This window comes from Mastomys coucha, unplaced genomic scaffold, assembly GCF_008632895.1.
Source record: "Mastomys coucha isolate ucsf_1 unplaced genomic scaffold, UCSF_Mcou_1 pScaffold21, whole genome shotgun sequence".
In the NCBI taxonomy this organism is placed as follows: Eukaryota; Metazoa; Chordata; class Mammalia; order Rodentia; family Muridae; genus Mastomys; species Mastomys coucha.
This window is the reverse complement of record NW_022196904.1, coordinates 16,823,391-16,844,063: the sequence shown is the minus strand read 5'-3', so window position 1 is coordinate 16,844,063 and position 20,673 is coordinate 16,823,391. Positions and strand designations below refer to the sequence as shown.

Here is a 20,673-nt window from a genome sequence, read left to right as displayed (position 1 = left end):
CGTGGGGCTCCCCAAGCCTTCTCAAAGTGTCCTAGGCTTCTGCAGAAACTGCCTACAGTTTCAGCCCTCAGTTTTGTCTAGGGACACCTCCCAGCACTCCCTGCACACAGGCTGGAATTCCCCCTACACACACTCCCAGCTTCATTTTTTTGTTGTTTTGTTTTGAGTCAGGGTCTCACTATGTAGCCCTGGCTGGCCTTGAACTTTCTATGCACGAGAGTGTGGGGCGTTGGATGCATCTAGAGCTGGAGACACAGGCAGTTGTGAGTCTTCTGGTGCGGGCGGGTGCTGGGAGGGTGCTGGGAGCCGAATTCTCAGTACGAGCAGTGCAATGCTCTTCAGCACTGAGCGATGATCTCTCCAGCCTTTGTTTTTTTTTTTTTTTTTTGAGAAAGGGGATCTCGTGTACCGGAGCTATCCTTGAGCTCTCTGTAGCTAAAGATGACCTTGAACTCGTCTTTCCTGCCTCTACCTCCTCAGTGCTAGGGTTACAAGCGTGAGGCACACCACTCAGACGTGGTATTTGCAGTACCATCCTGTCAACTCACTGTGGCAGCTGGGTCAGGATCCCAGTGGCATGGTTGTGCCATCGGCTGTATCATAGAGTCCCTCCACCTCATCTGTAATGGCTCTTTCCAGCCATATTCATCCTGAGTTCATCAATGTGAGCCTGGCTACCCTGGCTTCCTGTCTGTCTACACTGGCCACCCCAAATTGTCTGGGTATACTCTATTCATGTTGTGTTGTACACACGCGTATGTGCACACACACAAGCACACACACACACACACACACACACACACTCCATAGACAGGGTATCTGTAGTTGCTTTCTTGGCCCTGCCTGAGCTAATATCCAAGTGACTTCCCGGGTTGGGTCTACACTAGTTAGAGCATACACAGTATGGCCTGCTAACCCAAGTTTGTTATGACTGATGGATCTCTCACCACCAATGCTGCTAACTTGTTCCCAGTTCTGGATTCCACCTGTCTCTGAGTCAGTCATCCTTTTGTCCTAGACCCTCCCGAAGTATCCATCTCTGGCTATGATGACAACTGGTACCTTGGCCGCAGTGAGGCCATACTGACCTGTGATGTACGAAGCAACCCAGAGCCCACAGGCTATGACTGGAGCACGTGAGTGATGTGAACCTAGGATTGGGTCTGAGGAAGGAAGGCTGGGACCTAGATCCCTGGATCTGAAGGAGAAGGGATGGGGCCTGGACCCCTGGATCTTAGAGAGAAGAGATGGGGTGTGCATCCCTGTATCTGAAGGAGGAGGGCTGGGGTGTGCATCTCTGGGTCTGAGGGAGGAGGGCGGGGGTCTAGATCTCTGGGTCTGAGGGAGGAGAGTGCCTGGCCTCCCAGGTCTGCAGAAGGAGGGCTAACTGTTGGAGTCTCTGGAGGAGCTTGCTCTTCCAGATGCCTGCTCTCCCCGATGCCTGCTCTATTGCTCACCTCACCCCATACCCTTAGGACCTCAGGCGTCTTCCCAGCCTCCGCAGTGGTCCAGGGCTCTCAGCTGCTTGTCCACTCTGTGGATCGAATGGTCAACACTACCTTCATCTGTACCGCCACCAATGCAGTGGGGACAGGCCGTGCTGAGCAGGTCATCCTGGTGCGAGGTAAGGAAGCCGTGAGGTGTCTGGGTTTTAAAACCCAGTGGTTTCTCCCTTTGGGGCTTAGGTCCACTTTGAGGTGTCACTGATGCTGCCCTAGGATGAGAGAGAGAGTCAGACCCACCTCTGTCTGCACAGATGAGCATAGTTCAGCTTGTCCATTTTGGCCTGCAGGTGTAGACTGTGACCGTACGCTGTAACTGGGTGACCACCGAGGAGTGTTGGTGGGAGACTTTCAAACTGGGGGCCTATACTTAAGTCAGGGCTTAAGCTGAGCATGATGTAGGTCTATAGTCCCAGCACTTGTTCAAGAATCTGAGGCAGGAGGATTGATGTGAGATTAGCCTGTGCTACATAGTGAGACTCCTGTTTTAAAAAAATGTCCCAAGTTCATTGAGAAGAAAATCAAGAAGTTGGCTTGGGACTATGGTGGAGGTAAGGTCTAATGGCAGCTGTGGGGCTTTGTCCCTGGGAGGAGACAGAACTGTCTTAATGCCCTTGATTCTTATAACTACTGATGAGCAGACCCACACAAAGCAAGAAGCAGCTTGCTCAGTCATGAGAGCCATAGCCAAGACCCTCAGCTGGAGACCCAGGGCTAGAAATTCTCTTGAAACCTGGATATCCAGTCACCCAGGTGTAACCCTATATAGTTGGAACAATTGTCATGGAGATATACCCCAAGAAAGAGTGACACTGGCCAGGGCCTATGACATGCCACAGGAACCAGGAAAGAATGATTCTTTGAAACACCCTTAGCCAGACTTAGTAGAAAGTATGGCAGAAGAATAACAAGTTTAGAGCATACAGGGTGTACAGAATAAGTTCTGATCTAGACTGGGCTACTGAACAGCTATAATCTCACAAAATAAAACCTAAGAAGAGGCCTAGAGAAATGGCAGTGGTGGAGCCCCTGCCTAGAAGTCCCCCAATGAGGGGCTGGGCCGTGGCTCAGTGGTAGAGCCCCTGCCTAGAATCTTCCAGTAATGGGGGCTGAGAGTGTGGCTCAGTGGTAGAGCCCCTGCCTAGGATCCCCCAGTGAGAGGCTGGGAGCGTGGCTCAGTGGCAGAGCCCCTGCCTAGAATCCCCCAGTGAGGGGCTGGGGGCGTGGCTCAGTGGTAGAGCCCCTGCCTAGAATCCCCCAGTGAGGGGCTGGAGTGTGGCTCAGTGGCAGAGCCCCTGCCTAGAATCCCCCAGTGAGGGGCTGGAGTGTGGCTCAGTGGCAGAGCCTCTGCCTAGCATGTTGGAAACCTGAATCCTCGGTTCCTGTACAAAAAAGAAGACTTAGCAGCACTGGTGTAGGTGCCACACAGTTTGCCTATGCAAATACATGAATCTGAAGTAGTGACCCTACCAAGCAGGACCCTCAGAAACGCAACAAATGGCTTAGAGGGGAAGTGTAAGATAGAGCCTGGCCCTGTGCTGGACATGCCTTCCTTGAAAACACACCCTTGCTGAGACACAACAGCTTTTGTTCAGACACCTAAGGGCAAGCTGACTTGCCTGTAAGAACACAAACTCATGTCGCTGGTCAGCTCGGAACCCTTGGGATATGTACCCATAGCAAAGCGACGGTAAACAGGGCCATCCATAGTTCACATATGGAAACGTGCTTCCTCACACATCTGAAGAACATTCCAGAAGGTATCTCTACATCCAGAAACTCCATTAGGGAGATTCTTGGGTCACTGGGTCGGCTGCTAAGCAATGCGTAGTGAGGTTTCCTCTATAAAGAGAGGTTACTCTCAGCTCAGGGACCCGGCAGGTGAGGACCTCACCTATCCTCACTGATGCACAGAGACACAGCACAGGGCATCACAGGGCATGAGACAGAGAGAATAGGTGTATACATATGTTCCTTTCTCTCATCTTTTCAGTCGGGGTTTGGGTATGTAGCCCAGGCTATCTCTGGCTCTGAATCCTTCAGCTTCCACCTCCAAAGGCTGAGGTGACAGTATGTACTGCTATACTCAGCTTACTTAGTCTCAGCCTTACTTAGTGAATAGTCCATTCTACAGTCAGATGCTCCTGTATGCTCCATGCGTACAAACCTTGGTGGGTTGGAGAGATGGCTGAGTGGTTAAGTGTGTGGCTTGCTATGGCAGAAACCCCCCTCTACCCCCGTTTGGTTCACGGCACCCGTGTAGGGCAGTTAACAACTGCCTGTTAACTCCAACTACAGAAGCACTTCATCTATGGGCACACACACACAACAGGGAGACAGAGAGACAGAGAGACAGAGGGGGGGAGACAGAGAGAGAAATCTTGGGGTGGCCAACCCAAAGAAAATGCACAGTATAAGAAAGACAGACACCAGACTCCCAGAAGGCAGCCACAGACCATCTGCCGTGGGACACTATTCCTGGGGAGACATGAACAAATGACTACTTGTCCCAAATAGGGAATCAAGGACAGATCAATATGTAGATAGCACCGTAGTCCAACTGTGGTGAACACGTGAGTTGTACTGAGGTTCCTTACAGGAGCAGAAATGACACAAGGACAGCTGCCTCACCAATGCCCGTCCTAGCACAGGTGACAGCTCACAAAGCTGGGAGCCTGGAGCGCCCCGCACAGCCTGCGGGCAGCTCCCAGGGTAGAGATTGTTCTTTCTTCCCAAGCAGCTCAGTCTCTCTCTCTCTCTCTCTCTCTCTCTCTCTCTCTCTCTCTCTCTCTCTCTCTCTCTCTCTCTGTCTCATCTGGAAGGCTCAGCTGGTGTGAGACTCTCAGCTTTCATTACCTTTTATATATGCTTCGAGAGGGAGTAGAGTGGCCTTGCATCCGGGACTTCCTGGAACCTTTTAAGCCCTTTATTTTCTAAGCTTAAGGTGATTCCCTGGGGGTGGAATGTTTTACCTCCCTTTTGACACCCTTTCCCTTAAGCTTTCCTCCAAGATGGAGGTTTTAATTTCAGAGGAAACGGCCACGTAACACCAGCATGCTTGAAGACATCATTGCAAAGACAAGCCCCAACATTTCACACCAGCAGAAAAGGACACACTGAGCACCCCAGAAATCAGTGGCTGGGCCAGGCATGTTGCACACACCTAAGACTAGCATTCAGGAAGGCAGGCAGAGGCAGGAGGATCAGATAGATGTTCAAGGCCAGCACTGGCTACTTAGTGAGTCCAGAGCTGGTCTGTGCAGCCTAAGGACCTGTCTCAGAAAACCAAACAAGCTGGGCATGGTGGTGCCACCCTGTAATCATAGCACCTGCAAGACAGAGGCAGGGGAGTTTCTTTGAGTTGAAGGGCCATCTTGTCTATATAGCAGATTCCAAACCAGTATAATTTTTTTTAAAAAAAAAAAAGGGGGGGGGTGGGGAGGAAGGATATAAATCCAATTGGCAGAAGTTGGAGTGGCCTAGTCACACCAGGGAAGCTTGGTTTCGGGCCTTGCCACTCTCCAAGGTACTGACTTAACGCCCATTCCCAGACACACCGACCTTAGTTCCCAAGCATTCACAGTCTTGCATGAGCATGGCTTTATGAGCCAGACAGTGGTGACTCATGCCTTTAATCCCAGCACTTGGGAGGCAGAGGAGGGCAGATTTCTGAGTTCGAGGCCAGCCTGTTCTACGAGTGAGTTCCAGGACAGCCAGGGCTACAGAGAAACTCCATCTCGGGGCCAGGGAGTGGAGGGGGATAGAAAAAGAAAAACATGAGTGGATACACTGTGTCACATGGGAGGCCTCTCTGCAGCCAACTCACAATCCTTGACTCAACTCACTGACCAGGAAAGATGGCCCAAGCTCCAGAGCCCCTCCCTCACTTTATGGATGCACCCACATTTCCAGTGAAGCAGCCGGCAGGGACTCACTGACCAGCAGAGACCTCATTCCTGCCTCTGTGCAGTATTTAGAGACAGACATACTGTCAAAGTGTCCTTTCAGGGACCACTTCCTCACACTAGATGCAGGTCCGAATATAGAATGTGCTGTTTGCATAGAACTTGCACACAACCCCCCAAGCTATGACTTTATTTGTATGTTTTTTATTATCTTGTCCCTCGGATTTGGGGTTTTATGTGTTTTGAGGCAGGGTCTCACTGTGTAGCTCCAGTTGGTGGGGAACTCACGCTGCAGACCAGGCTGGCCTTGAAGTTCAGAGATCTGCCTGCCTCCGGCTCCTCCTACATGTTGGGATTGAAACTGAGCAATATCTGAACCCAGCACAGCACTCTACTTAAAAACACTACTCAGAAGCTGGGTGTGGTAGCCTAACCCTGATTTCAGCACTTGAGAAATAGGTTGCATGGGGCCGAGCAGCTTCTACCCCTGGCCACCAACAGGCTCACTGGTCAGAAACTTACAGGCATCTATTTGTGTTTCCCCTATGGGCTGAGGACCATCATGACAACCCAACAAGATTCTTGTGTTGCCAAAAAGGCACCGTGGTGAGCGAGGCTTCAAATCCCTGTCCTGTTGATTTCTATTCCCCGCCATGGTGGAGCAGGTGCGGAGCAGGCTGTGGGAGCTGAGCCGGAGACTATGAGGGAACAGTAGGAACAGCATTGGCAGGTGGGGAAGACGGTTTGAGACCTCCCAAACCAAGGAAATACACTGATAGGACTGGTGCCTCCAACTCCCGCCTCCTGTGTCCACATTCTGGACCCTAGTGGGAGAGAACAGTTACAGTGGCCTCCCATCCTGCACCTCTGTGCATAGAAGGATCCAGCACCCCACCCCAGCTAGTGCATTCATCACTGACTTTATTGTCTTTTGTTGTTTTGAGGGAGAGATGGAGACAATCTGGCTTCAAACATGGGATCCTACCTGAGCTTCCTCAATAGATGTGACTACAGGTCACAAAAATGGTTTTAATTCTTAGTGTTTGGTAATGCTGGAGACGGAATACAGGGCCTCTAAACAAACAAATGCTCTACCACTGAGCCACGCCCCCAGCCCCTCATTGGGGAATTCTAGGCAGGGGCTCTACCACTGAGCCACGCCCCCAGCCCCTCACTAGGGGATTCTAGGCAGGGGCTCTACCACTGAGCCACGCCCCCAGCCCCTCACTGGGGGATTCTAGGCAGGAGCTCTACCACTGAGCCACGCCCTCAGCCCCTCACTGGGGGATTCTAGGCAGGGGCTCTCCTGCCGATCATCTGCAGCCCACCAACCCTTTTTCCCCTTGGTAGAGTTTCTGAGAGTCTGGAGCCTCACTCCATGGCCCAGGCTAACCCTGATAGCATGATCCCTTTTCCTCTCCCTCCCAATGCTAGGATGGCAATCTTGTGCCACCACACCTTGCTACAATCTTCCTTTTGGGGGGACATTATGGGTATCAATAGCTATCTAGACAGCCTCGGCTGGCAGCCTCTCCTGAGGTGAAGGACTACAGATGCCCCTTCCTCTTCCTCCTCACCTTCCTCCTCCCTTCTCCCAGCTAGTCACCTAAGTTCTGCTCTGGTCACTAACCCATGTCCTGGGTCTCCCCCATACCCTCACGCCCAGATGTGTCCTCTTGACTCCCTCTCCTCTTTTTCTCTCTCCTTCCTTTCTCCTCAGACACCCCCCAGGCCTCCCGAGATGTGGGTCCGCTGGTGTGGGGGGCCGTGGGGGGAACATTGCTGGTGCTACTCCTGGCTGGGGGGTTCCTCGCCTTGATCCTGCTGAGGGGGAGGAGGAGGCGGAAGAGCCCTGGAGGAGGAGGAAATGATGGCGACAGAGGATCCTACGATCCAAAGACTCAGGTGTTTGGGAACGGGGGTCCTGTCTTCTGGAGGTCAGCATCCCCTGAGCCTATGAGACCAGATGGCAGGGAGGAAGAAGAGGAGGAGGAGGAAGAAATGAAGGCAGAGGAAGGCCTCATGCTACCTCCACATGAGTCACCTAAGGACGACATGGAGTCCCATCTGGATGGCTCCCTCATCTCTCGGCGGGCAGTTTACGTGTGACCCCATGACATAGACACTGGACACATGGAAATGCCAAGCCCCACCCCCACTGCCAACCACACCAATGCCAGCCAGCAACGATGGCTAAGGACCGGTTGGACTGGTTCTTCTGGGGCACACTGAAGTTGGAAGGGCACTGCCCCTGCTTTCAGGATAGAGGATAAGTGGAACCACACACCAGACTCCTATATTTAGGACCTCATGGAGTAAGGGACCCCAGAAGCACCATGGTGCACACTCAGGACTCCTCAGAGCTTGCTTTCGGCCCCAGCCTCGTCCTGGCCCCGAAACACTCAGGAGCTAATAAATGCCTTGTCGGAAAAACTCAGGGGTGTTTTGTAATCCATCAGACCCCTCTCTTTGTGTCCTGGGGAACGACTGGGTGGAACAGGGACCACTCAGTACAAAGGAACCAGCTAGAGCCCAGATTGGAAAATCCTAGGCCACTTGTACTGAACCCTCCCTGCAGCTGTAGGGATTTCAAATGGGGTCTCTGACATGAGTGTGGGGGGAAAGGACTTGAACTCTTAGATAAGAGGCCGGGTGGGTGACCAGACTGGCTTCAGAGCTGAGCTTCCTTAGGAAGAGCAAAGCTAGCCGCCTTGGTCCTGGGTCCTAATGATGGGGGACGACACAGGTCTCCTTTCTCTGGTGTAGAGGGTCCTGGAAATGGAGGGTGGCTTCTCTATTTGAGGACCTCAAGGCTATAGAGGCAGGCAGCAGGTGTTGGCAATGGCCAGATGGCCCCACCTTGGAGTCCTCAAAGCAGCCTGTCTCTGGGTGCCTGTCTTCCACCCTCCTAGCAGGGTTTGGTTCTGTGGAAGTTATCAGCAATTCTGATGTGTCTCTGCGCCCACACACCACAGACAGAGACACATAATATATTCATACACCACACACAGACACATATGTACTCAGACACAACATACATACACACAGATACACAACATGAACAACATATACAGACACACCACATACATGTAGATGCACATATACAACACACATGTACCACACAACATGCACACAGACATCATATACAGGCATACACCACATACACATACATCTCTCTCACATGTACACACTGACACATATACGCAAACACAACATACAGATACACCACACATACAACATGCACATACATGTTCCTCCTCTAGCTAGCAGTCTTTTGACTCTCGGGGCCCTAGATCATTTGCTTGAAAGAAGAAGGTGAACTCTTTCTTCCCCACATACCTGTGGCCTCCTGGAACACTAGCTAGGATCAGATGCGGTATTCTGGGTGGGTGGAGCAGCCAGGAGGCCTGGTCACTCACATTTCCTCAACCAGTAGTCATAGATCTCAGATTACCAAGCCTATGCCTGCCAGCTGGTGACTCAAAAGTGACCCAGATCACAGAGTCTTGTCCTGTGGGAACGTAGCCAGCCAGCAACAATGGCAGGAAATGCTGAGTGTTTGGGTATGGCCATGTGTAGTTCACACCAGTTAGCCAACACACACACACACACTGGAACTTCTGGAGGAGATCGGATGCTGACAGTGCCCCTTGGGTAGCCTCCGCTCTGTGTACGGGAAACACATTAACCTCACAGATGACACCTGTGAGGTTTTGAATCCTTGTCTATTCTGAGTGTTCCTTGTGAACCTGCCATGTTCTCAGCCATGGAGGACAGGGTGGGCAATATGCTTGATTTGCACACAGATCCCCTTACGTTCCTGCTGTGTGTCTGACCCAGGGCAATGGATCTGGTGAGGAGTCAGGTCCTTGCTACGGGAACTCAGCCATTAGGAGTGGCACACAGATTGGGATTGGGATGCCTGGAGTTCTCTGCCCCATTTCCTGATGGGCTGGAAGACAGCGTGTTCCGATAATAATAAGGGGTGCTTCCTCCCTACCCCCCATCCTTCTCTCTCCTCTTCAGTCCAGCCCAGAACCACTGCTGTTCCTGTTTCATTCTTTCGTTTTTTACAACAGTCCTCAAATGCCTGAGCCTCTTCCTGCTGCTTCTGCCTTGTAGGGCGGGGGAGGGCGTCGTTTTGTTTTGGTCTTTGAGGCAGCCTTGGCTATTTAGCTGTAACTGGCCTGGAACTCACTATGTAGCCCAGGATGGTTTCATACTCTGCAACCCTCCTGCTTCAGGCCTCTTGAGTACTGGAAATGTAGATGCCTCTAAACTCACAACTGGCTCTTCTTCCTTAAAAGTTTCCTGTTTGTCTGCAATATCCAGAGGATTCAAGTGTTCCTTCACAGATTAGCCCTGGCTGGCTTGCTTAGTGGGTCCAGCATTCTATGACTTCCTTGTCCCCCTCCCTACTCTGTACATGTGGCCAGTTCTATCTTAACATTAGATAGCATCAAATCTGCTTGTTTGCTGTTGGCCAGGGACAGCCTGAGCTACAGGAAACCTGAGCTCCATGAGGGTGGAAGTTTCCTGCATTGAGTATACCTCTAATGCAGATCAATGTTCCTGAAATCAGGAACACAGGATAAAGCCAAGCCCTAGCCATAACTGTGTGGACAGGCAGGGGATTTCCTCAGGCATACCTAGAGTTCTTGCCTAGTATGCTTAAGGCCCTGGATTTAGTTCCTAATGCAGCCAAAAAGAAACACACAGGACTGCTGGTATGGTGGCCCATGCCCATAATGCCTACGCTTGATAGGCAGAGACACAGACTTATTCTGGTTTACAGAGAGTTCCAGCCAGCCTGGCTTAAAATGTGAGACCTTGTCTCAACAAATACATAAAACAATCATGTTGAAAAGACTGGCATATGTGGTATCTGAAGAACAAGGCTGGAAGAAGCAGCCGTAAGTTTCTCATAATGATCCTATGATGCCTTTGTCCTGACAGAGTCACCCAGCATAGCAGGAGCAGGGGCCACAGGCGGCATCATTGGAGGCATCATCGCTGCCATCATCGCCACTGCAGTGGCTGGCACAGGCATCCTCATCTGCCGACAACAGCGGAAGGAGCAGAGGCTTCAAGCTGCAGACGAGGAAGAAGAGTGAGTGATGTGTTGGGAGGAGGGACAGCAGAGCTGGGGAGCACGGAGTGGGAACTGAAGGAGATCATTAAGAGTATAAGACAAAGACCCTGCCATAAATAACTGAGATGTTAGATGGGGTGGTGAGGAGAGATTTTTTTCTCTTCTTCCCACCATCTTGCTCCCTAGCGCTTATTCCCTACAGCTTCAGATCTTTTTTTCTTTCTCTCTTTCTTTTTTTTTCTTGTTGTTTTTTGTTTTTTTCAAGACAGAGTTTCTCTGTGTAGCCCTGGCTGTCCTGGAACTTACTCTGTAGACCAGGCTGGCCTAGAACTCAGAAATCCGCCTGCCTCTGCCTCCCAAGTGCTGGGATTAAAGGCATGGCCACCACCGCCCGGCTCAGCTTCACATCTTAAGGACTGCTAAATGTGGGAGGTAGAATTAGTAGGATTAGAAGTTCAGGGTCATGCTTCCTCTGTTACATGAGGCTCAAAAAAAAATAGCAATCAATCAATCAATCAATAAAAAGTTGTACAGTGGCCAAGGAGATTAATCAGTTTGTAAAAACCTGAATTGCATCCCTAGAGTCCTTGTTGGGAAAAAAAAAATCATCTCTGTGAGTTCCTAGTCTGCAGAGTCAGTTCCAGGACGGCCAAAACTACATAGAGAAACCCTTATTGGGGAAAATCAAACACAGATTTATTTTTATTCTCTGGTGAGTTTGCTTGCATGTATGTCTGTGTACTGTATGCATGCTTGGTACTCAAGGAGGTCATGAGTTGCCATGTGGATCCTAGGAATCGAACCAGGGTGCTTTGAAAGAGCAACAAGTGTGCTTAAAGCCATCTCTCCTGTCCTTTATTTTTGTGATAGGTTTCCATTCTAAACCAGGCTGTCCTTGAATTTGGAGATCAACACGCCTCTGCCTCCCAAATGCTGGGACTAAAGGTGTGCACCACCTCCCACCTAGCTTATTGTTTACATTTTGTAAAATTAGAATTATTATGTGTTTGTGCATGTGTGCATACAGGCCTTAGCATGAATGTGGAGGCCAGAGGACTTGTGAAGTCACAGGGTACCTCCCTTTTTTTTTTTTTTTGCATGTATTCTGGGGATAAAACATGTACTCAAGTTTTCAAGGTTTTTATCTGCTAAGTCAGCTTGCTTGCCTGGTCCATCTGTTTGTTTTTGTTGCTGTTTTTCTTTTTTAAAAATTTCTTGCCCGGCAGTGGTGGCGCAGGCTTTTAATCCCAGCACTTGGGAGGCAGAGGCAGGCAGATTTCTGAGTTCAAGGCCAGCCTGGTCTACAGAGTGAGTTCCAGGACAGCCAGGGCTACACAGAGAAACCCTGTCTTGAAACACTAAAATAACAAAACAAAAGCAAAACAAAAAAAAAACAAAAACATTTAGCCCAAGCTGACCTTGAGCCTTGAGCTCATGATCCTCCTACATTGGTGTGTGTGTGTGTGTGTGTGTGTGTGTGTGTGTGTGTGTGTGTGTGTTGGGTCTCCTCAGACTTGGTGGCAAACCCCTTCACCCATTAAGCCATCTTGCCAGCCCTATTTTGTTTTCTATCTGTGTAAATTAATAACACTTAATCGAGTGTGTGCAACTAAATAGGTGCTCATACATAGAGAAGGCAGAGGACAGACAGCCTTGGGTGACATTGCCCAGTCTCCACCTGCCTTGATTTGTTTTTGAAACAGGATCCCACTATGTAGCACTGAATGGCCTGGAACTCCTCATGCAACCGGGGCTGGCACTGAACTCAGAAACTTAGTAGTAGGAACACAGGTGTGGGCCACACACCTGGCTCACTTGCTTGAAAGAGAATTTTCTGAATTCTTTCTGGAAGGTTCGGGGATTGTGACTTGCTCAGTGTGTCTCCCTCATAACACTGGGGCAGGGGCAGGGATGGTGCTGAAAACCCCTATCAAAGACAGCATTTCCTACCTACCCATCTAGTGGCCAGACTGGCAGCAAGGGCCAGTGTGACCAGTCCTTTGTTCCTCTGGAGAACCAGAGGCAGCAGAGGCTCTTGTAAGAGGAGAAACTGGAAAAGGGGGGCTAGCCTCTCGTTGATCTGCCTCCTACCCCTGACCCCTGCAGACTGGAAGGACCTCCCTCCTATAAGCCACCCACCCCGAAGGCCAAGCTGGAGGAACCAGAGATGGTGAGCTGTTCCCCTAGAGCCCAAGCCACCCTGCCTCCATACCCTGCCTTCCTCCCTGGGGTCAAGCTTGGGAGGGGGCTGTTGGCCTGGAATGGGGCTGACTGGGGGTGGCAGACATGAGGGTCCTGGTTTACCCTTGTGTCCTTCCACAGCCTTCTCAACTCTTCACTTTGGGGGCCTCGGAGCACAGCCCAGTGAAGACGCCATACTTCGATGCTGGTGTCTCTTGTGCTGATCAGGTGGGAGCTTCCGGGTAAAGCAGGGTGGGCTTAGGGGGTGGCTTAAGGGTTGAGGGTCAAGGTTGGGTAAGTGGAGTTTGCTAGGGCTATGTCTGCGGTAGAGACACCACCATGGAGCCATTCCCCTTGGGGCCCCTCTATGATGGAGACATCATAGACCATCTCCTTGGTGGTCAAGACTCAGATAAGGAGGCCAAAGATGCTTGAGAGACCTGACTGGCACTCAAGGTAAAATAAACTAAATACTGAGGTCAGAGCTGTACACTGTAGCTCCACCATGTGATCCCAGCCCTTGGGAAGTTGTGGGAAGAGAATCACCATAAATTTGAATCAACCAACCTGAGGCTATGAGGCTAGCCTGAGCTCAAGAGTGAAATTTTGTTTCAAAATAACCACGAAAAGCAGCAGGATCGTTGACTCGGTAGTTTAGAGCTTGGTGTGTCATGAGAACCAGAGTCATGTCCGAGTCACATGACAGGCATCCCCCAGTGCCTCTGACTCCAGCTTTAAGGGATCAGATACCCTCCTCTGGCTTCTACACAAATACTGGTATACAAACACGCACACAAATATTTCCAAAAATCTAGAAGAAAAAAAAAAAAAAGAGACCAAACCCAAGCCATACGTATGGGGTCCACACCTGTAATCTCAGTATTTGGGAGTCTGAGGCAAGATTGCCATGTCAGGATCCAACCTGTGCTGCCTAGTGAGACCTTGTATAAAATAAAGCAAACAAAAAAGTCAGATCACAACAGTGCACATTTCTCATCCCATCTCGATGAAGATAGAGGCCAGGAGTTCAAGGTCATCCTTGACTACAGAGAGCACCCTGAGTTACATGAGGCCTCTTCTCCAAACACACAAAAAGACTACAGTCAGGCTGGGGTTACGAGTCCGTTGGTCCCTTTTTTTGCCCAGCATGCACAAAGTCCTGTGTTCAGTGCTCAGCATTTCGTAATTATGGCAGCCCAGATCTGATTCTAACACTCAGGAGGTTGAGGCAGAACACTCAGGAGACTGAGGCAGGCAGATCTGGCCCAGCAAAACAGCCAGAGCTATATAAAAGGAAAAGAGAAGAAAAGAAAAGAGAACAAGAGAAAAGAAGAGAGAAAGAGAGACAGACAACAGAGGTCAAATGTTCTTGGGTAAGGATTGAGCTTCAGAAGTCAAAAAGGAAGATTGAGACAGAGTAAGGTCAGTGCTGGGCTTGGTTTAGAAGTCACTGTACATAGAAGTTTGGTCCAGAGAGAAAGGATGGCAGTGGTGTAGTTGGATCTGATTGACAGGGGGCAGATCTGGGATGCCTTCCTGAGACTGAGGTGACCTTGACATCTTGCTTGTTCACCATGCATAGGAGATGCCTCGGTATCATGAGCTGCCCACCCTGGAAGAGCGGTCAGGGCCCCTGCTGTTGGGGGCTGCAGGTCTGGGACCTTCTCTTCTTGTGCCCCCAGGACCCAATGTTGTGGAGGGGGTTTCCCTGGGTCTCGAAGATGAGGAGGAAGATGACGAGGAAGAAGACTTCCTGGATAAAATCAACCCTATTTATGATGCCCTGTCCTACCCCAGCCCCTCTGACTCCTACCAGAGCAAAGACTTTTTTGTATCACGGGCCATGTATGTGTGAGGGAGGCACAGGGGCTCTGACTTCTCACCTTTCACCCTTGACCAATCAGCTTTCCACTGGTGATCTAGGACACTCTTGACTTCCAGGCAGGCCAGGGACAGCTATCACCCATGCAATCCACCTGTGACTTCTTAGTGGCTCCACCATGATGTCCAACCTATGATTTCTGAGGCAGGTAAACCTGCATAACTGGAAACCTGGAAATTTTATCTCCTGAGGCTGGGAGCTCAGCATATCCTTCTGCACCACCTGTAACCCCCTCCAGGACTCCTAAGACTCTGACCCTTTGACCATGCCATTCACCGAACACTTAAAGTCCCAAAGAATTCCGGACCTTGCACTTGTCCTCAGGCAGTAGAGTCCCAATAGATATGCAAGAACGGGATCAGGGGCTCCCTGCTGCTAAGACCTGAGCCCTCCAGGCAGCAGAAGCTCATCTCATCCCTTCCCACCCTGCTCCCCAAAGGTGAAAAGGAGAGGATTCCCCAATGTAAGGTATGACCTCCCCATCTCCACCCACTCCTGCAGGCAGGAATCTCAGGGTTCACACCCTCTCCTCATCACCCAGCACCCCAGTTCCTGTCTCCAGAGCATGAATTCCTGGTCCAGTGCTGGAGGGGAGAGCCTAATGCAGTGTGCCTTCCCACCCCAAGTTTGGGAGAATCTGCTCTTATCCTGAAGACTACTGAATTCTTTTAACCCCTACCCAGTGAGATGAGAACTACACATCCCTCTTTAGGGGATGGTGTGTTTGTGTGTGTAATGGAGAATCTGGACATCTGGGTTGGGAATATTATTTTGTAAGCATTTCCTACATAATATGAGTTTATACTTTGATAAAGTCTTGTGTTTTCTGTGAGATGTGAAGGGAGTGTGGTAGCACGTGAGGGAAATGAATAAGGGCTGAAGCTTGAAGGCATCCGTGATCTGTAAGTCAATAGAGAATAGATTCCCCCTTCCCCTCCCCCCCAAAAAGTCAAAAGATGCCCTAGAAATTAATGAGTAATAAGCAAAACCGCATTAACCAAAAGAAAAAACGATAGGTTATGCAAGAGGTGTCTAAGGTCATAAGGCAAATATTTTCAATGAAGTCCCAAAGGCGTGATGGGTAAAGTAGCTAAACGAATGAATCAAAAGAAGCCAGAGCTGTGAGCCTAATGGGTAGTAGCCAGAAGGTAAAAGATTCCAAGACAGTTAGAGAAAGGCCAGAAGAATGGTAAAAGTGAACAGGCAGAACCGGGCTAAGTCGAGTCTAGGGATAGAAGTGCAATGAATGGGGTGATGAATGCTGGGTAATGGGAAAGGAATGAATGGGCCAAAGATAGAAGCCACAGTGACGCAAGGAGCAGGGGGCATGATGGGTAAAAAAGGGGGGTTCAAGGCAGCTGTTGCGTTAAGGGAGAAAGCGGGCATTGTGGGTAGGTAGATGCCGGCCAGTTTTCACAGAACTGGTTTGAAACTTTCCCGAGGCACTGTGGGAAGGGGCAGCACTTCCGGCTTTACAGTCGGAGACCCTGCCTCTCCACCGCGGTGCCTGTTGGGACGCGAGACCTGACCTTGCTGCCTAGCAGCGTCTGCAGCGCAACGCACCTCTAATCAATGTCCTTTGACCCTGGCACTTAAGCCAATGAAAGACCTAGCGTAATACGTCACCACGGTCGGCCCACTAGACATACTGTGCCCAATTAGAATGCGAGATGAGCCAACGTCCACCAATGGTCACGGCACTTTCTGGGGCGGGGCTCCGCGCCTCCAGAAGGAGGGCGGGGCAGTGATCAAATAGGCGTTTCAATGAGAGTGATATCGACAAATAGCGAACGAGCTCCAGCCCCGCGGCGTCGCGAACCAATGAACACAGGATACACGAGCCAATAGAAAAGTAGAGGAAGCTGCCCTGACTGATTTCAACTGAGAACCAATAGAAGTGAGTGTTTCAACGAGAAGGGTGGAACTTCCTGCCAAATCTCCAATAGAATATCCTTCTTCTAGGGCGGTGGGCGGATCTCGAAGGACACCGAACCAATAGGCTCCATGGGGCGGGGAAACAGCGGCGGCGGCGGCAGCGGGTTCGGTTGCGCATAGCGCACGGGGTAGGAGCGGAGCCCAGGCCGGGAACAGGCGCCGCAGCCGCCGCCAGTGAGAACCGAGCCCGCGTTGGGTGGGAAGTGCCTGAGGTCGCATCCGGGGGTGTGCGCGTAGCCCCTGACCCCTGCCCTCTGACCTTTCCCCTCGCAGATACCATGGGGAACGTGTTGGCTGCTAGCTCTCCGCCCGCAAGGCCACCGCCGCCTCCTACGCCGTCCCTCGTGGGGCTACCGCCACCGCCTCCTTCTCCGCCAGGCTTCACTCTGCCGCCGCTCGGAGGCGGCCTGGGCACTGGGTCAAGCGCTGGCCGCGGTTCGGAACGGACTCCCGGGGCTGCGGTCAGCGGCGCGGCTGCGGCCTCGGACGATGGGAGCTGCGGATGCCTGCCCAACCCCGGGACGTTCGAGGAGTGCCACAGGAAGTGCAAGGGTGAGGGGCGCCGGGCCCCAATAGCCGCAGGGAAAGGGGAAGGACCCCCCGGAAGATTGGCGCTCATCGTTGCAATCATTGAACAGGACGTTAGGAGCTGAGGATGGATTAGGAGGGTGGGACCTTGAACTTGGGGCTGGGAACTGCGATCAGATGTTGAACTCCTTTGGGAAGTATGCCACAGCAGGAGAGAGAAGTCTTAGGGTACTGAGAGTCAGGGGATCAATCCCACCAAGACTCAGTAGTGTGATCAGGAAGAGAATTATAGCCCAAGGTCACGGTGTCAAGAGGTGTTCAACCCAAGGATCCTAGCCTAGGATCATTTTGACATTTTGATCATAAGAGGGGGTATGTTCTTACTCTTGGTATTCAAATATGTATTAACTTACTAATTACTGAGAACAGTTCTGTGTGGTGACAAGTGTAAGTATGACAAGTTTGGCAAGAAAGCGAGTTTCCTAAGTTGAAGGGACTGCACTGGGTTTAAAACACGCAATCTTGATCTGGCCTCATCCAGTAGGCCGAGGTTCCTCTAGTGGTGGGATTATTTAGTTAGTGAAATAAAGAGTCTGTGGAGAGAGCTTGGGATGGGAGGAGAAGAACTTGGGGTGTGACCGCATCTCTCTTCTGCAGAGCTGTTTCCAGTTCAGATGGAAGGTGTCAAACTTATAGTCAACAAAGGGCTGAGCAACCGCTTCCAGGTGAGCCTTTCTGGTGCCCTGACCCTCCAGAGGTCACAACAGCCACCTCCTCCATGCATTCAGATCCTCTCACTCTCTTGAAGGCTTGGGCTTCTTTTGGTAGGTAGCAAGATTGAGCTAGCATTCCAGTGGCACCACTGGCCAGGGCAGAGGCAGGAAGGTTATACTCCCCAGACTGGCCCAGCATGCATCATAAGACCTTTATCAAAACATAAAAGGCAAACTAACAGTAAGACTAACACATTCCAGTGTGACTACTCAGGGGGAGTGGGAGAGTTAGGGTTTAGGGGCCCAGAATTCTTGCCCTGCAAAGTCAAGCAGGAGTGCAAACAGTGAGTGTAGAGTCCACCCTGGCCCCACTTTTCTCACCAGTAACCTTTAATCTCATTGGGTCAGGCCTAGTGTTTTGTTGGAACGCTAGGCATTGATGCTGCTAGCCATGGCCTGTCACCCGGTGTTCACTCCCCAACTCTACACCTTTGGTTTGCATCCCCCAGCCATCGCCAAGACCCCTCTGCCCGCTCTTTTCTCCCAGGTGACCCACACAGTAGCCCTTGGCACAATTGGGGAGTCCAACTACCACTTCGGGGTCACATACGTGGGGACGAAGCAGCTGAGCCCCACAGAGGTAAGATTCCTTTAGTCATTCTAACGTGGCAGACTTAGGGGTTTGGAGGGGAGGAGGTGAGCAAGTGAGCGGCTGGGGGCTATGGAGGTGTTGGGACATGGGTGATCCCTTCCTGCCGCACTATCCCTAACACACTGTTCCTTGTCTGATCCTGGGGACCTGGGGCTAGGGACAACTTAGTGATGACCACTGTACTGGGAATCAGATAGAGCACCTGCAATGTCAAGGTCTTTGCTTAGGTGTTCTCCAGGGGGCGCTAGAGGGCCACAGAAATTTGGAGAGGGAGATGAGTGTTTCAAGTAGGTTGGGGGGGGGTGCAGAGTGGATAGAGTTAGAGCTCTCCTTATACTACCTGTGGGTTTTTGTCTGTGTTTTTGGAGATACTGAGCTGTATCTGAGGATGATCTTAAACTGTCAATCCTCCTGCCTTTATCTCCCCTAAGTACTGCCATTGCAGGCATAAGTCCTCATTCTCAGTTTTATCTGGTGTTGGAACTCGAACCTGGACATACTAGATGCTAGACAAGCATTCTCACTGACTTGATACCTCCTTAGCACTTTTTTGTGTAGAATATGCATGTATGAGTTTGTGTGGAGAATACATGTGTGCAGGTGCCTTGCAAAAGCCAGAACGGGGCATCTGATCTGAAAGCTCACTGTTTAGGTTTAGACAGGCTGCCGAGCAAGCTCACGGGGCCCACCATCTCTACAGGGTTAGAGTGATAGGCATGTGCAGCCATATATGATACTTACACCGTACAATATCTGTGGCGTGGATTTGACATGGGTTCTCACACTTCCATGTAGGAGTGCTCTTACCTAGTTCATACTTATCCAAGCCCTTCCTTGACTCTATGTAAACCAGGATGGAATCCAATTCAGGTCTCTTGCCTGTCTCCTGAGTGCTGGAATTAAAATCTGTGCCACTGTGCCTGCTGCTTTTTTGTTTTAAAATCTCTACAGTCTTGTACCTCCACTAGCAAGCAGATCGTTAAGAAATGAAAGCCTCTTTGGGTGCTGCGTTAGAGTAGCAAGGGGGCCTGCTTGGCATTGCCCATGTGTGCATTGTAGGGCCCTAGTGTTTCAAGGAAGGAAAGGCCTGAGCTGCACTTGGAATTGCATTTGTGTGGTGAGGCCGCCTATGGAGTACACAGGACAACTTCTTTCCTTCTACCTTGTGTGCTCTGAGGTTTGGACTGCTATCCTCGGGCTTGGTGACAAGCGCCTTTACCCTCCCTACTGCATCTCGTTGGCTCCTTGAGATGTGTTTTGAAGAGTGGAGCAGGTTAGTGTCTCAGAGTCTAGGCTGTGCTGTGACCTGGAGATGAGGTGGAGGAAGCAAACAGCGTCCTAGTAGTTGGGAAGAAAGTATGCTATTGTGGCAGGGAAGAACAAGACCCCCATGGAGGGCTTATGTTGTCAACCAGGAAGCAGAGCCTGGGCAAACCCAGCCGAGTGTCCTGACATGTGCCTATCATCCTAGTGCTAGGGAAAGCTGTGGCAGTAGAGTGAGGAGTTCCATTCACATAGCAAGACAACTTCCATGAATAAATAAGCATACAAACCGAAGTGCAGGCTAATGGTGCAGACCTGGAATCCAACACTCAGGAGGTCACAGGCATCCGCCTAGACAATAGCTGGTGTGGTGACTAGCTAGTGCAGCTAGTCAAACTACAGTCACCTGGGGAGAGGAACATCAACTGAGAAAATGCCACCACCAGATTGGGGCCGCTTTCTAGAATGACAGTGTGGGAGGGCCAAACTCACTGTGGGCAGTGCTGCCTGCTGGGCTGGTCATGGCTGCTATGAGAAAGGCTGAGCGAGCCGGTAAGTTGCAACCCTCCATGGCCTCCGTCCTTCCACACCCTCAGCGCCTGCTTCCACATTCCCGCACTGAGTTCCTGCCCTGACTTCCCTCAGGAATGGACTGGAGTGTGCAACTAGAAACTGGAGGAAGACTTTGCTTCCCCAGTTAGCTTTGGTCCTGGTGTTTATCCCAGAAATAGAAACCTTCGTTAAGATAGGTAGTTTAAGGTTACCCCAAGCAACAGGAAACCCTGTCTCAAAAAAAAAAAAGTCACTGCATATACCTGGACTGTCTGCCTACTGTGGAGGTGTGTCACTGAAATGATGACCCAAGTGGGTATGGTATAAGCACTGAGGAGGTTTTGTGTTGGAGGCCATGTCGATGTGATTGATGCTCAACTTCTAGTGTTCCTTCTGTCTCAGGCATTCCCCGTGCTGGTGGGTGACATGGACAATAGTGGCAGCCTCAATGCACAGATCATCCACCAG

The 20,673-nt window shown here is 50.9% G+C and overlaps 2 protein-coding genes across 3 annotated transcripts in view; both read left to right on the top strand.

Moving 5' to 3' along the window:
• The window catches only part of Nectin2 (nectin cell adhesion molecule 2), a 31,524-nt gene extending 16,148 nt beyond the window's left edge, over positions 1-15,376 (top strand). The window contains exons 4-9 of one of the 2 annotated variants that reach the window (XM_031385592.1): positions 1,019-1,136; positions 1,476-1,624; positions 10,364-10,517; positions 12,606-12,669; positions 12,822-12,908; positions 14,263-15,376. In XM_031385592.1, coding sequence (XP_031241452.1) covers positions 1,019-1,136; positions 1,476-1,624; positions 10,364-10,517; positions 12,606-12,669; positions 12,822-12,908; positions 14,263-14,535 — 845 coding nt within the window. In that variant the 3' untranslated portion in view covers positions 14,536-15,376. Of the gene's footprint in view, positions 1-1,018; positions 1,137-1,475; positions 1,625-7,127; positions 7,845-10,363; positions 10,518-12,605; positions 12,670-12,821; positions 12,909-14,262 lie in introns of those variants that run through there. The other variant, XM_031385593.1, reaches the window with a different exon arrangement.
• Positions 15,377-16,251: 875 nt separating this feature from the next.
• Positions 16,252-20,673, top strand: part of Tomm40 (translocase of outer mitochondrial membrane 40) — a 13,176-nt gene continuing 8,754 nt past the window's right edge. The window contains exons 1-5 of the mRNA XM_031385596.1: positions 16,252-16,459; positions 16,771-17,049; positions 17,683-17,750; positions 18,286-18,378; positions 20,608-20,673. The exon at positions 20,608-20,673 is cut by the window's right edge and continues 7 nt beyond it. Of these exons, the coding sequence (XP_031241456.1) occupies positions 16,776-17,049; positions 17,683-17,750; positions 18,286-18,378; positions 20,608-20,673 (501 nt within the window). The 5' untranslated portion in view covers positions 16,252-16,459; positions 16,771-16,775. The remainder of the gene's footprint in view (positions 16,460-16,770; positions 17,050-17,682; positions 17,751-18,285; positions 18,379-20,607) is intronic.